Here is a 14,870-nt window from a genome sequence, read left to right as displayed (position 1 = left end):
ATTTTTTTAAATTTTTCGCAGTTCACAAAATCTAAGGAGCCTTTCAAATTGTATATAATAAACAGAAAATTCAAGATTTTTTTATAAATACAGGATTTATTTTCATCTCGTAGGAAAATTATCATATTTCACTCGTGGCGTGGCTACTGCCACTCATGAAAGTAAGTCCTGTATTTATAGAAAAACTTGAATGTCCTCTAAATATTCAGTTACGACGCCATTATGCGACGCCATTATTTGGACAGACGACATTTCCGTCCTCATCTTCAACTTGAATAGACACCAAAGGAAAGCTTTCTCGCTTATTGTCATTAGCGTCCCTGTCTGTATTCTCTTGTGGAAACATTTCCGGTTCTTTTTTCGAAAAAAAGTCATTGTCTTGATTCGCAGAATTTTTGCGCGAGGAACTTTCGCTGTCTTCACCGCCATTTTTTGATTCCGACTGTTCTTTCTCGGCTTGGAGGGCAAATTGTACATGTTTGTAATAAAGCATGAAATTGTTGACAAGTGCGGGGACCGAAAACCCAATCATGAGTAGTCCGGACATGGCACATATAGACCCGACTAATTTCCCAAGGGTTGATTTCGGATACATGTCACCGTACCCAACGGTTGTCATGGTGATCAAAGCCCACCAAAACGCTTCGGGAATGCTTTCAAAGTCTGCGCGTTCTTCGACAAAATAAATGAGTGATGAGAACAAAAGAATTCCGACCAACATGAAACACGTGAGAAGTACGAGCTCGCCAATGCTGGCTTTCAACGTGTACACGAGGATCCACAGTCCAGGCACGTGTTTGATCAGACGAAATATCCTCAAAACACGTACGATCCTGAAGATAGTAATGAAACCAACGACACTGGAGCTGCTACTTATGTCTGGATTAGCCGCGTACACAATCATTTCAATGTAATCTGGAAGAATCGCTATCAAATCAATTACGCCCATCAGTGACGTCATAAACTGCAGCTTCTTCGGTGCAAAGACAAAGCGAACAATATACTCAATGGTAAAATATAAAAGGCATATTATATCAATGATATAAAGCGCTGGATGTGTATTTTTAGATAATCTTCCGGAACCGGAATCAGTACTTCCGGTTGAGATGTTTGTTGTTGTTTCGTTGTGGGTGATATTGGCGATGACACCAGTAGAGTGGGCAATTTCGTTTTTCTGGAAGCTGGGCATTGTTCCGGCCACGAAGGAGAAGATGGACAAGATAACGAATAATAAAGAAACAAAGCCAAATAGTTTAGCTTGAAGCGAAATGTCAGGGTTGTTCAGGAAGTTCCATATTCTTGGTTGGTTTAAGTTCCACCATGTTTTTTCCTTGTGCTTGTCAACTTCGAGGGTAAGTAATGACCCTTTCCTGTCGTGCTCAAGCTAAAAAAATAACAATTTAAGACAAGTTAGATCTACTTCAATTTATATTAATTTTTCAAACATCTAAATCAAATAATAAAAAATGCTATACTGACTTAGTAATGTGTGTATTTGGAATAAAAATTTATGTCGTTGTATACCGGAGATATGACGATAAATGTCAAGGGAGACAAGTATAAGATTACGAATAATTCATGGTACGTTGCGCTTTGATATTTTGTCGTTTTGAAAACTTTCTTATAATTGGTACAACACGTATACAACTATAAATAAACGAATCAAAACATGTTTTATTGACACTGAAAATGATTAGAACCGGAGTCTTCCATTACGCAATATCAAGCTCATTGTTAGGACAAAAACTTTTTATTCTTTAAGACCAGCATAAGCGGTATTTAATAAAAGCGAACATCTAACCTATCAACGTTTTATTTTTAGATTTCTGATTTTAATATTGTTCTGACCTGATTTAGGGCCTCCAGTGTGGAATTCCAGTCGTTATAATTGGTCCAGCAGCACTTTTCAATTTTATTAGGTTTCACACCCCAAAATTCTAGTTCATTCTTTGCGGCCGGACCACATATGTAAGACGGTATATGGAGTTCCCCTGTTCGAAGATAGTTCAGTGTAGCCTGAAAAAAAAAATCCGTAAAGAAATTGAAATGAGATTTTATTTAAAAATATGGTCTGGTGACTGTTTGTGCATAAATATGTTAGGAAAATCAAACAATGTTATGTATCAAAAGTAGAAGATTAATTATAATAAGACAAGAATAAGGTTAGAAGTGGAATTGGTAGTGGTAGTGGCGGTGGTAATGATAGTAGTAATACTGGTGTTGGTGGTGGTAGTGATAGCTGTAATATTAGTTGTAGTGGCGGTGGTAATGATAGTAGAAATACTGGTGTTGGTTGTGGTAGTGATAGCTGTAATAGTAGAAGTAGTGGCGGTGGTAATGATAGTAGTAATACTGGTGTTGGTGGTGGTAGTGAAAGCTGTAATAGTAGTAGTAGTGGCGGTGGTAATGATAGTAGTAATACTGGTGTTGGTGGTGGTAGTGAAAGCTGTAATAGTAGTAGTAGTGGCGGTGGTAATGATAGTAGTAATTCTGGTGTTGGTGGTGGTAGTGATAGCTGTAATATTAGTTGTAGTGGCGGTGGTAATGATAGTAGAATACTGGTGTTGGTGGTGGTAGTGAAAGCTGTAATAGTAGAAGTAGTGGCGGTGGTAATGATAGTAGTAATACTGGTGTTGGTGGTGGTAGTGAAAGCTGTAATAGTAGTAGTAGTGGCGGTGGTAATGATAGTAGTAAATACTGGTGTTGGTGGTGGTAGTGATAGCTGTAATATTAGTTGTAGTGGCGGTGGTAATGATAGTAGAAATACTGGTGTTGGTGGTGGTAGTGAAAGCTGTAATAGTAGAAGTAGTGGCGGTGGTAATGATAAGTAGTAATACTGGTGTTGGTGGTGGTAGTGATAGCTGTAATAGTAGAAGTAGTGGCGGTGGTAATGATAGTAGTAATACTGGTGTTGGTGTGTGGTAGTGAAAGCTGTAATAGTAGTAGTTAGTGGCGGTGGTAATGATAGTAGTAATACTGGTGTTGGTGGTGGTAGTGATAGCTGTAATAGTAGTAGTAGTGGCGGTGGTAATGATAGTAGTAATACTGGTGTTGGTGGTGGTAGTGATAGCTGTAATAGTAGTAGTAGTGGCGGTGGTGGTGGTAATGATAGTAGTAATACTGGTGTTGGTGGTGGTAGTGATAGCTGTAATAGTAGTAGTAGTGGTGGCAATGGCAGTGGCAGTAGCAAGTAGTGGTAGCAATAGAAGTAGCAGTAGTATTAGAAGTAGTACAAAAAGAAGAAGAAGAAGAAGAAGAAGAAAGCATGAAAGCAAAGATATATTGTAACAGATTTATCATTGTGAAAGTAAATAAAGCAATGCATTTGAAAGCATTTTATACATTAAATATTCGACGTTTATTTGTCCAGCCAGTGGAGATAACTCAAAACATTTTTGTAACTTAATTTACACGAACCAACATGAATGTGCACAAAGTGGCTATTTTTCTCTCTCTCTCTATTAAATGACAAGTTGCTATGTTAACTAGAATAAGAGCAGACGAGTTTTCCAGACATTTAACAATAATGATGATAATGCATTTAAGAAAATTCAATTTAGAGTTACAATGGAAATAAGAAATGATTTCGTAGCAAAACCATTAAAAGTGCCATAAAAATAACCGAAAAAAATATCTTTAAGCAAACCAAGACAAAACTGTTAATTATGACCTTATTGAGAGAAAGGTAAGGCTAATTTAGGCGCCGCTTGCCCTGTCCTTCAACTATGAGTGTGAACTTAAAACTTATGTCCCACATCCCATAAACTTCATGTAGTTTAGATAGTCAAAGATAAACTTTACTTATTTAGATGGGTTATCAGACAAACCGTAAAATATTGCCCTCGGGATTTCTTTATCACATTTTGGTGTTTTTATATGTTTTAATGCGTACTTGTTATCATTTACGCTACCCTCTGAAATAGAGCCTGCCTATAAAATTTTATTGTGTGTATCTAAACAAACAAACATTACAAAACCTGATTCAAAGTTTATTTAAGGATGGCATAAAATTTTGAAAAGGCAGAGGCGGCAATATTGTACAAGAATAACAAAAGTTTTTTTTCTTTTTCGTTTTCTTTTCAAATGTTTCCATAGCACATTGCTAATGGCCTATCAGTCTAATGTTTTAATATCACGTGTATGATAGGGTAAAACGATTAAAATGCTATTTTGATTAGGCAATAAAGTATAAATCATAGATCTGATTAAACTGATAGAATGAAAACATACTCGGAAAACATCCGGGTCTCTGTCAAAAAAGTAGTCCTTCTTTTCCGGTCTGTAATGCTCCTCAAGGAATTTCCAGTTGGCTAATGGGCTATTCGGTAAACGGAACAGCGTTGATCTGCAAGTATAAAACATAAATGGAAGTTACTATGGTTATATGAAAAGGAATCGTTTGTTCTTGACGAATATATATTATCATTCATCTCATTTAAATTCTGTTTATTTTTCACTGGCATAAAGCAATGCAAACTAAGTAGAAACTTTAAAAAGTATACCTTAGATAAAAAGCCATTGAAGAATAAAAATTAAGCATTTCTGGTGCAAATAAAAATTAAGCATTTCTGGTGCATAATGATCCTTAAATGGATTTATCTCACCAAGAAAAATCTGAGGGAGTTTGCTTGGTTGAAACAAAGAATGTAAAAAATACTAAAATTATTAGTTCAAAAGTTTACAATTGACCTCAAAGGCAACCTTGTTTTTTTTTTTTTTTTTAGTTTAAACATAGTTTATTTCGAACAAATTCACAATATATATACAGACAATAATGTACACAATACAAACATAATATGCTGAAAAAGGATTGGGTCCGAAAGCTGAGCTTATAAAGGCCTTCTCCTTATAGATTTACAATGCATAAAATACGGTATGACAGTATATGTGACTTGCTTGAAATATATCTGATTTTACATTTTTTTTTAAGAAGTTAAAGTCAAAATTGTTTCTAACATTTAGTTATAATGTAAAGCAAATATTAATACAAAAAAATGAATGAGAATACAAGACTGCATCATTTGTTATATAAAATTAAAGAGAAATAACGTAAATTAAGATAGAAAGAAATGAAGTAAGAAACTTTCAGCAAAATAGAAAAGAAGAAGAAATAAATTAAATGTGGATCATTCGGATAGTTCGGCGATTTAGATGGGAAGTATTTATTGATTTGAGCTGATGTGAATATGCTTAAGAGAATCTCCTGCTTTCTCGGATGTATGTATGAACGGCCTCAAACAGTCTTCTGTTTGCATCATCACTAATGTTTGGGTCTCCATTTAATAAACTTTTGGAGAGTTTGCTGAACAAATAGTAGATATAGTGTTAAGAAAAGAGGCCCTGCTGTCAGCATAGCGATGACATTCAAAGAAAAAGTGGTAATTACTTTCCACTATGCCACACTGACAAAGTGGAGATGGAGAAATATTTTTCTTAAATAGATGCTGATTTAGTGAACTACATTTCAGTACGAAGTCGAGCATGAAAGATCTGCCATTTTCTACCGCCTTCATAGAAATAAATCGGACAACTAGAGCTGCTTCGTCTCAAATGGGATTTGAAAGCAAACAGTGAACGTAAATTTTGCACTTCAGTTGGAAGGGCGTTCCATTTATTCAGAGCAGTTGGAAGAAAAGCATTTTGATAAAGAGTAGTTCGTGTTTCGAAAAAGTCTGAATATTTGTAGCATTGCGTAGATCGTACCTTGAATTTTCGCCTACAGTAGGTGGAAGTAAAGAACACAAGTAATCTGGTGTTAAGCCATTTTTCATTTTATAAAGTAAGATAAGCATATGATTATTTCTTCGAGATTCTAAGGATTCCCAAGGAATTTCACTATGGAGTTTGTCTAATGATACAAGTTTTGTAGCACCGCACACAATACGAGACGCTTCATTTTTGAATTTTGTCAAGCTCAGTTTCTCATATTGTGTGCAGTTTAGATAGACAACATCGGCGTATTCCAAAAGCGGTCGGATGAAAGTTAAATATATCACTTCAAGAGATCTACGGTCAAGTTGAAACTTCAATTTCCTCATGATGTGTATCCTCTTCCAAGCTCGTTCGGTAATATAGTTAATGTGACAATGCCACGAGCAATCGTCTGAAAGGTGGATGCCAAGATGTTTGTGACTGTTTACAGTTGTTATTTGTTGGTTATGCATTAGAAGTGAAGAGTGAAAGGGTTTATTTCTTTTACGAGAGATAACCATAGATTCAGACTTCGATGGATTTGAAAGTAACTAGCCATTTTTCAGCCCAAGCTGATATCTTGTCTATATCAGATTGAAGTGTTTTCAGCAGCAGAAGCAGGGTTGTCAACAATAATATGTAAACTTGTATCGTCAGCAAAAAGATTGATTTTAGAGCCTATATCTTCCACGATGTCATTGATGAAAACAAGAAATAGTAGCGGCCCAAGGATGGAGCCTTGGGGTACTCCAGCCTTTACTATCGACCAGTCTGATTGGACCCCAGGTAGGATAACCGCTTGGTGCCTGTTACTTAGATAGTCAGAAAACCAGTTAAGTAGACAACCGTCTATTCCAGCAGCTTTCAGCTTAAAGAGAAGACCTTTGTGCCAGACTTTATCAAACGCTTTACTTATGTCAAAGAACACAGCTCTAACTTCTAATCCGTCATCTAAAGCTTTACAGAATGTGTTGTACAAGTACGTTAACTGGTTTACCGTTGAGTCACCTGGTCTGAAGCCTGACTGTACGGAAGAAAGAAAGTTATTATCTTGAAGAAAATTAAAAAGATACTTAAATATAATACGTTCAAAAACCTTTTCTATGCAGCACAACAGGGAAATCGGACGATAGTTATTTGTTTTTTTTTTAGATCATGAAGTACAATGGATTTTGCTTAACATATTTATATTACCTTGGATGTAATAAAGGTTTGAAGCTACATGTAATTAGAACCTTTCACGTGTCTTCTAACACCATATAACTACCTAGTAATGTTGACACATGGGGAAAAGGTGTCGAGACCCTAGCCAGACTCTGACCCACGATCCCCGGGTTGAAAAGAAAGATATCTCAACGTTTATTCACCACTGACTATAGTAAAAGTACTATGCTAGGTGGTGAATATGTCAATTCATTAGAGTCGTGGCGGTGTGGCCGAGTTGTGACCGCAACGGACTAGTTTTCTCAGGACTGCTGACAGCGTGGGTTCAATTACAGTCAGTGGCAAGCCAATGTTTCCTTGAGCAAAAACTTTACCCTCATTGCTTAGTACTGGTTGGTTCCAGGAACGGATTCGAGAGTGTTTCAATAAGCTCATAATTTTTAACACATTCGAATTTAAATATTTTTATTAACTAATTTATAAGGACAGAACATGTAATACTTACTTTTTCTTTTATTTTAACATAGAAATATGAAATGTTCGTTGGAATTGTAGCAATCAAGTTTTGTTTTTATATTTATAACATCTGTGTCATAGTAGAAGCTTGGATTTATAAAAAATCGTTGACCCGATGTAGAAATATGACATGGTCAATGACGTCACTTATATTAACGTATACTTACTTATACGTTTCAAACGGCACTCCACCGATATTGAACGTGAGCGTTTCTTTTGACGTTGCTACATTCACCATAACACGACCTTTAGAGTCGACCTTTGCCCCTGGAATCATTGCAGACACCATTCCAGTCAGTCCGCCTTTTGCTTTCCCGCGCTTTTTATTCCGAAAGATGGCGCCACTTCCATCTCCTCCTGAAATAAAACAATGGCTGCCATTATCTCTCATGAAGTAAGGGCCATGACAAAACGGATTGTGTTTCGTTTGGGAATGATCTAAAAAGGGCGTTGGGGTTGTAATTATCTTCCTATAGCGATCCGTTTCTGAGATAGCTTTGAGAATACACGTCTTTTTCCCGCCAAAAAGCTTTTTAAAAAGATCTTTCTGATGTGAATTTGAGCTTATTTCTATACTTTTGCATTGACGATTCCTTTTTTCCGTAGATACAGCTTTTAAAGTCTGGTAAAATGCACAAATTACTAATTATACATGCATATGAGAATAAAAATTTTATATATATTTTTTGCATATATAAAATTTTACGCTGTTGCATATTTGTACATGTAAGATAATAAACATGAACATTTAATCAAACAATTGGTCTGATTCTATTTATAAAGTAACTATAATTCACTTTGGCTTATTATATACTCCACGTGACAAGTGGGATAGCCCCAGTAGCTTAGAGTGCCATTCCGATCTTTAACAAGTCTATGATATCTTATGAATAATTGAGAACGAATAATTTACGGAAGCGTATTCGTGACATGATTTTATTTTATAATTTTTTTCTTTTCTTCACGAGAAAAAAAAACAACATTTTATGTCGAGATATGTAAGAGACATTACAAGGTTATGATATTTAATTTGAATATTTTTATATTAGACATTATTTATTTAGACTCGACTATGACTGATTAAACAAGTCTCTTGTCCGTTCCCAGGGCTTAACGAGTACTGGTGTCATATAGTCATTATCCCCTAGGGGCTCGACCTACGGATCCATGAATGGAGTGGCAGATACCACAAGGCTACGCTACCATTATATGTCACATGTAGTATTTTAAAACTGTTTTATTTAAAATGGACTCCATTTAGGTTTTTGACATGACGGTCCTTGATATAATTTTTCGATATAAATCTTCTATTTGATGTAGGTCTAGACCAATAATAAGTGTGCAAAGTTTAAGATCATTCAGTTGTTCTGTGTGTGTTTTATTTTTCAGTATTGCCATTGTAATTGTGACAATAGACCCAAAATTGGAAAAAACAACAACATTGCAATGCTTTTCACTCAAATTGGTTTAAACATATTATTTAAGCTCGATTGCGAAACAAGTTCTTGCAACTTAAATTAATCACTTTCGAGTCCGCTTCCTGGAACCAACCAGTACTAGTGTCATATGAAGATACATGGTTGTGACCTGATTAGGACTCGAACCAATGATCCCTGGGTTCACTCAAATCGGGCTAATAATAGCACAAAAATACGATTTTCAATTTAGCTTTGATTATATATTTTAATTATCTTTTGAATATCTTTCTGTTTTAAATGCCCACTCAATCTATGTATTAAAAAGTTTAAATTTTATTTGTTTAGGCTTTTTAACCTCGGTGGAGTTCCTTTAACTAATCTGTTTAATGGCGCGTGTAAGACATTTCAGATGTGTGTGTTAAACAACAAAAGGTTACAACAAAAATTTTAAAATCGTAAAAATGAAGATGTTTTATCATTATTTATGATAGTAAAGTTTTCAGTGCGTGAAATGTCGAAGAGAAACCTTAAGATCAAAGCAAAAGTGACAAAGTTTATAAAATTAAAAGCGAGAAATAGTTTACAAAATTTGAAATAGGTAACTTATATTTGTACTAAAGTAATGTCTAAAACATGTTCCGCGTAATGATTTAGGTCGCGAATAGAATGAAATACAACACAAATAGATAATTTTCTTCAAAGAATGGGAAAAATCCTCACCCCTTCCAGAAAAGTTTAACAAACAAACAATCTAAGAAAATACCAGTTTGCTATTTACCGATTAGAACAATCTATTCTACCGGATGTCGTTATGAACCATTTTCAAACCAAACTTTTTTTTCTATTTTGAACTTTAGAATAGTTTAGTTTTTAGTTTATGTCTACAATTGGCACATTTTCCATGCATATTTCAAATATTAAAAAAATAGTCATTAATTGCATATAACATGTATTTCTTGCATCGGGAGTATTTTTAGTTGAACATTTCTCAAGGTGGATTTTCTTGAAAATATCTTGCTTATCTGAGGGTATGCAGCTTTAATGGCCATGAAAATCATTATGCGTACGTTTACAAAAATTTATCAATACAATACAAAACAAAAAGTTATATTTACAAAAAAAAATTGATAATTTAAAAAAAAAGATAAAAAATTATTTGTAAATTTTGTTGACACAATACAAAACAAAAAGTTATATTAAAAAAATGTTTGATAAAAAAAAGAAGTTACTTAATAGACCTATATTAAACTTATAATCATGCCATTGTGAGTTAATGTCCTTTAGATATACAGATATATATTTCAAAAGAAATTAAACGATAGGTGGAAAACAGTAAACCTAATTACCAAACTTTCTCTCCGACTTTCTACTTTCATTGTGGATTCTCGTAGCAAGCATCCCGCTTTAAAGTTTATTTATGGCGTCCTTTATATCAAGTCCATTAACAACAAAACTGTAATTCCTTATTGAACTGAATTTCAAATATATATAATGATAACTTGGAAACTACAGCGTCCGTTGCGATTTTTTTAACTCTCCAGAAAAAAATAAATGTTGCACTAGAACATCACTTTTTATACTATAAATCCAACAGTCCGAGATAATTTGTCTGGGTGTTACATCATTATTGAATCGTCGCATCAAAATTATTCTTTATTTACAGTTGTAACCGAAAGTCGAACTGACCGAATTACGTTACTGTTCGTAATTTAGTGACTGTCATTTTAGTGTACAAAAAGCACTTGGTTTTCATCTTTTTTCACGCTTCGGCTGTGTTCAGACTGATATTATCAATCCATTTAAATAAACTGACATCTTTTTATCTTTATTTTCCTACACTTTATTCTTATTAACCATCGTAAAGTTGCTGAATGCATAAAATATAAGAAAAAACAAAAATAAAAAATAAAGAAAATAAAAAACAAAAAGGGAAAAAAATCTCCAATTTTGAAACATGACATTTTTACTTTTTTAGGGATGTACCTGAATCGAGACGTATGTTTATGAATATATATAATACCATAAGTTGCTTATGCCTTATCATGTTTTGTTTTATTTTGGTACATTTTATCGTAAGATTAACTTTTATTTTATTTTATTTTACTTTCCAGTTGCTATTCCTTTTTCTTTTCTTCTTCTTTTTTTTCATACTATGAAACTATCGAGGTAAATCTTCTGTCTGTCTGTCTGTCTGTCTTTGTCTGTCACACAGATGAATGTATTTAAGTTTATTTGTATATGTAAAATTATGTCAATTCTTAAAACAAATTTTGTATGATTTTATATTTGCCATTTCTTTCAATATACTGTTAATAGCCAAGGAAAGAATCTTGCCACTTTGCTAAACTTAAATTTTAAATCATTATTCAGGTTACTATAATACTGACGGACACCTGTATAATACATGTATCTAGAATCAGAACCCGTACTTCTTTGTTCTCAACAGTGTTTTCTATTTGAAAAACCCTGTTCTCAAGTACCTTTCACTTTTTGAACGCAGCGAAAGAGGACGAATAACAATAGATTAAAGCAACCAGTATGGGCCACGCTCAGTCAGGACTCGAACTCGCACGGGGTTTGTGGACCAAATGCTGTTTCATGTGAGCTGCTAGGGAAGACAACCACGTGCTGACAGCATTTTCTTTACTGAGTATGGAATTTAAAGTCCACTGTTATTGATATACATTAATTTTTTATTTCTTTATTGTTCTTAATTCTCTATTGCACAATTTAAATAAATAAATTAATGCATTAATTAATTAATTACCACCACCAGTCGAAAAAACTATGTAAAGGTTAAAGTTTATTAGAAACCTATTTACAAAAATAAATTGGTCAGACTTAGTGTTTTAAATCATTTTTATAAACAATCGATTAACTATAGACTGATTAACAGTTTTTGCCGATTTACCAAAGTAAATGTGTTGCAATTCATTTGAAATACTGCGATCCTATTGGACAAAAAATGATTTCAAACACTGAGATACAATTGAAGATAAACACACGCACTTCTTTACACTTATCCATTTTGTGTAATTTAATGTGTAAATTAATAAAGATAATAATAACCAGACGACAAGTACTACATGTGTTTTGCTGATAATGATACACTTACAGTTTATCAGTCTATTTAGAACAAAAAATAATAAAACAAACCCAAATGTTAATGAAACAGATGTATGTATCAAAGTAATTAAAGATCCTATATGTTTTGTGATCGATATCGTTACTGTGTGAATATTTTTTTTAAATGTGTTTATTTCAGGTCGCCGCCGGAAAGCCCATATGGGCGACCGTACACTCAAGTCGGGCCATCTTAGAGCGTGCCGCCGAGATTTTTTCGTCGATCTGTTTCCAGCTTTATTGGTGGAGGAAGACCCCAGGTGCCCATCCGGGCATTATTTCTGGCACGAGAGGGGACCTGGGTAGAACCACCGACCTTCCGTAAGCCAGCTGGATGGCTTCCCCACATGAAAGATTTCGACCCAAGTGAGGATCGAACCTACAGCGGTGAGGACCCTGTGATTTCAAGTCAGCGACCTTAACCACTCGGCTACGGGGCCCCATGTGTGAATACCTCACTTGCGAACAATTGTATATGTATATAATTATGCAAATAAAACAATTTTCAAACATCGAAGAATATGTAAAATGTGTACTTTTGTGCACATTATATTTAATAAATAAATTACATGCATACATTTCTTATTGGAAAAATTGAATTAGGATTTATAGAAAATGAATTTCTAATTACCTCCCTTTATTTACATGAAATGTTCAATTGGGTAATATCTTTGTAAATAATGCTTATTGTAACTTACAATACTGACAAATCTTAACTTGAGCATCATATTTATGAAATAAAACCATGAAAAAATTGTGTTACAGGATCTTTAATGACTTACATGGAATGACTATTAATACTTAACAACTCATGACAAATAACACTGTGTGAAAACTTGACCATTTGACTGTTAGATAGTTACCGCAGCAGATAACCCAGAATGCAGAGCATTTGTGTGAATGACGGCTGTGATATCCATCTTAAGTATCTGTTGAATTCAAACATCATCACATAATGCAAGTACATGTGTTTTTTCTTTGTTCTTACATGTCTACATACATGTTGCTTTTTTTACTTTCATTACATTATGTATGCATGTTAAGAAAATATTAGTTCATCCATTATTGTGTTATATATAATAATTTCATTCACTTTTCATCCTATATGTATCGTTCAATATCATATTATATGTATTATCCATTGTTGAACACAAGAAACTGTGCAGTTTAATAAAACCTGTTCTGTTCTGTTCTGTTCTAATATCATGGAATTTTTCGTTTGTTCATTTATAATTGGTATATCTGCATTATTTATAACTGGTATATCTTCATCATTTATAATTGGTATATCTGCATCATTTATAATTTCTATATCTGCATCATTTATAATTGGTATATCTGCATCATTTATAATTGGTATATCTGCATCATTTATAATTGGTATATCTGCATCATTTATAATTGGTATATCTTCATCATTTATAATTGGTATATCTGCATCATTTATAATTGGTATATCTGCATCATTTATAATTGGTATATCTGCATCATTTATAATTGGTATATCTGCATCATTTATAATTTGTATATCTGCATCATTTATAAAAATTGTATATCTGCATCATTTATAATTGGTATATCTGCATCATTTGTAATTGGTATATCTGCATCATTTATAATTGGTATATCTATATCATTTAAAATTGGTATATCTGCATCATTTAAAATTGGTATATCTATATCATTTAAAATTGGTATATCTGCATCATTTAAAATTGGTATATCTGCATCATTTATAATTGGTATAACTGCATCATTTATAACTGGTATATCTGCATCATTTATAATTTGTATATCTGCATCATTTAAAAATTGTATATCTGCATCATTTATAAATTGTATATCTGCATCGTTTATAAAAATTGGTTTGTATTAATTATTTATTATTGGTATATATTAATAATTTATAGTGGGTATATCTGCATCATTTATAATTGGTACATCTGCATAATTTATGAAAATTGGTATATATTTATAATTTATCATTCATAGTTAGTATATGTGCATCAATTATAAGTTGTATATGTGAATCATGTATGATTGATATATCTTTATCATTTACAATTTATATGTCTTTATCATTTATTATTGGCATGTCTTTATCATTTATAATTGTTTCATCTGCATTATTTATAATTTGTTTGTCTTTATCATTTATAATTGGTATATCCGCATTATTTATAATTTGTTTATCTGCATCATTTATAATTGGTACAATACATGACGTCGGAATTAATTGTACTGAAAGACTGATTACGTTTGAGTTTTACATATTGATAAGTTAATTAAAATAAAGATGTACCTTTATTACTGCGACTACTTTCTGTTACAAATATTCCGTTTGAACCCGTTTTCGTGTCCATAACTGAAGCAAAGTGAACTTAGCGCCGCATATAACATAGCCAAGATACCACGTGGTCTAGACGCAGCAAGCAGAAAATTGTAATTCGAGCGTATGTGTTTTAATTTATCACAACAGAGACCAGATAAAGCGGACAAAAAAATATTTTTTGAGTGTGAAATTTCATTATATCTATAATCGTTTATGTTCATATCTATAATAAATGTCTGTAATATTTTATATCTGTAATATATATGTCGATAATATTTTATGTCTATGATATAATCTATAAAATATTATGTCTATATCAATTTGTGTCTATGGTATATGTCTTTTATATTTTATGGCTTTAATATTTTATGTCTATAATATTTTATGTCTATATAACCGGTATTTTATGTTTATAATACAATATATAATATTTCATGTCTATGATATAAACCTATGATATTCTATGAATAGAACGATATACCTATGTGTGTAAAAGTTATGAAAAAACTCTGTTCTGTTCTGATATTTTATGTCTCTAATATTATATGTCTATGATATATGTCTATTATATTTATGATATAATATATAAATGTAATATTTTGTGTCTATAATTCATAAAACGTACG

The 14,870-nt window shown here is 32.8% G+C and overlaps 1 protein-coding gene across 1 annotated transcript; it reads right to left on the bottom strand.

Moving 5' to 3' along the window:
* Window positions 1-38: 38 nt before the first annotated feature.
* On the bottom strand, window positions 39-14,275 carry LOC132746309 (potassium voltage-gated channel protein Shaw-like). The gene is made up of 5 exons (XM_060735423.1): window positions 14,215-14,275; window positions 7,539-7,728; window positions 4,231-4,345; window positions 1,849-2,016; window positions 39-1,384 (listed from the first exon to the last, which is right to left on the bottom strand). The coding sequence occupies exons 1-5, from the start codon at window positions 14,273-14,275 to the stop codon at window positions 221-223; spliced, it is 1,698 nt and encodes a 565-aa protein (XP_060591406.1). The 3' UTR covers window positions 39-220.
* Window positions 14,276-14,870: the final 595 nt, after the last annotated feature.

This window comes from Ruditapes philippinarum, unplaced genomic scaffold (assembly GCF_026571515.1).
Source record: "Ruditapes philippinarum isolate M1 unplaced genomic scaffold, ASM2657151v2 ctg11991_1_1_1_1, whole genome shotgun sequence".
Classification (NCBI taxonomy): domain Eukaryota; kingdom Metazoa; phylum Mollusca; class Bivalvia; order Venerida; family Veneridae; genus Ruditapes; species Ruditapes philippinarum.
Note: the sequence above shows the minus strand (reverse complement) of the source record. Positions and strands in the feature narration are given on the sequence as shown.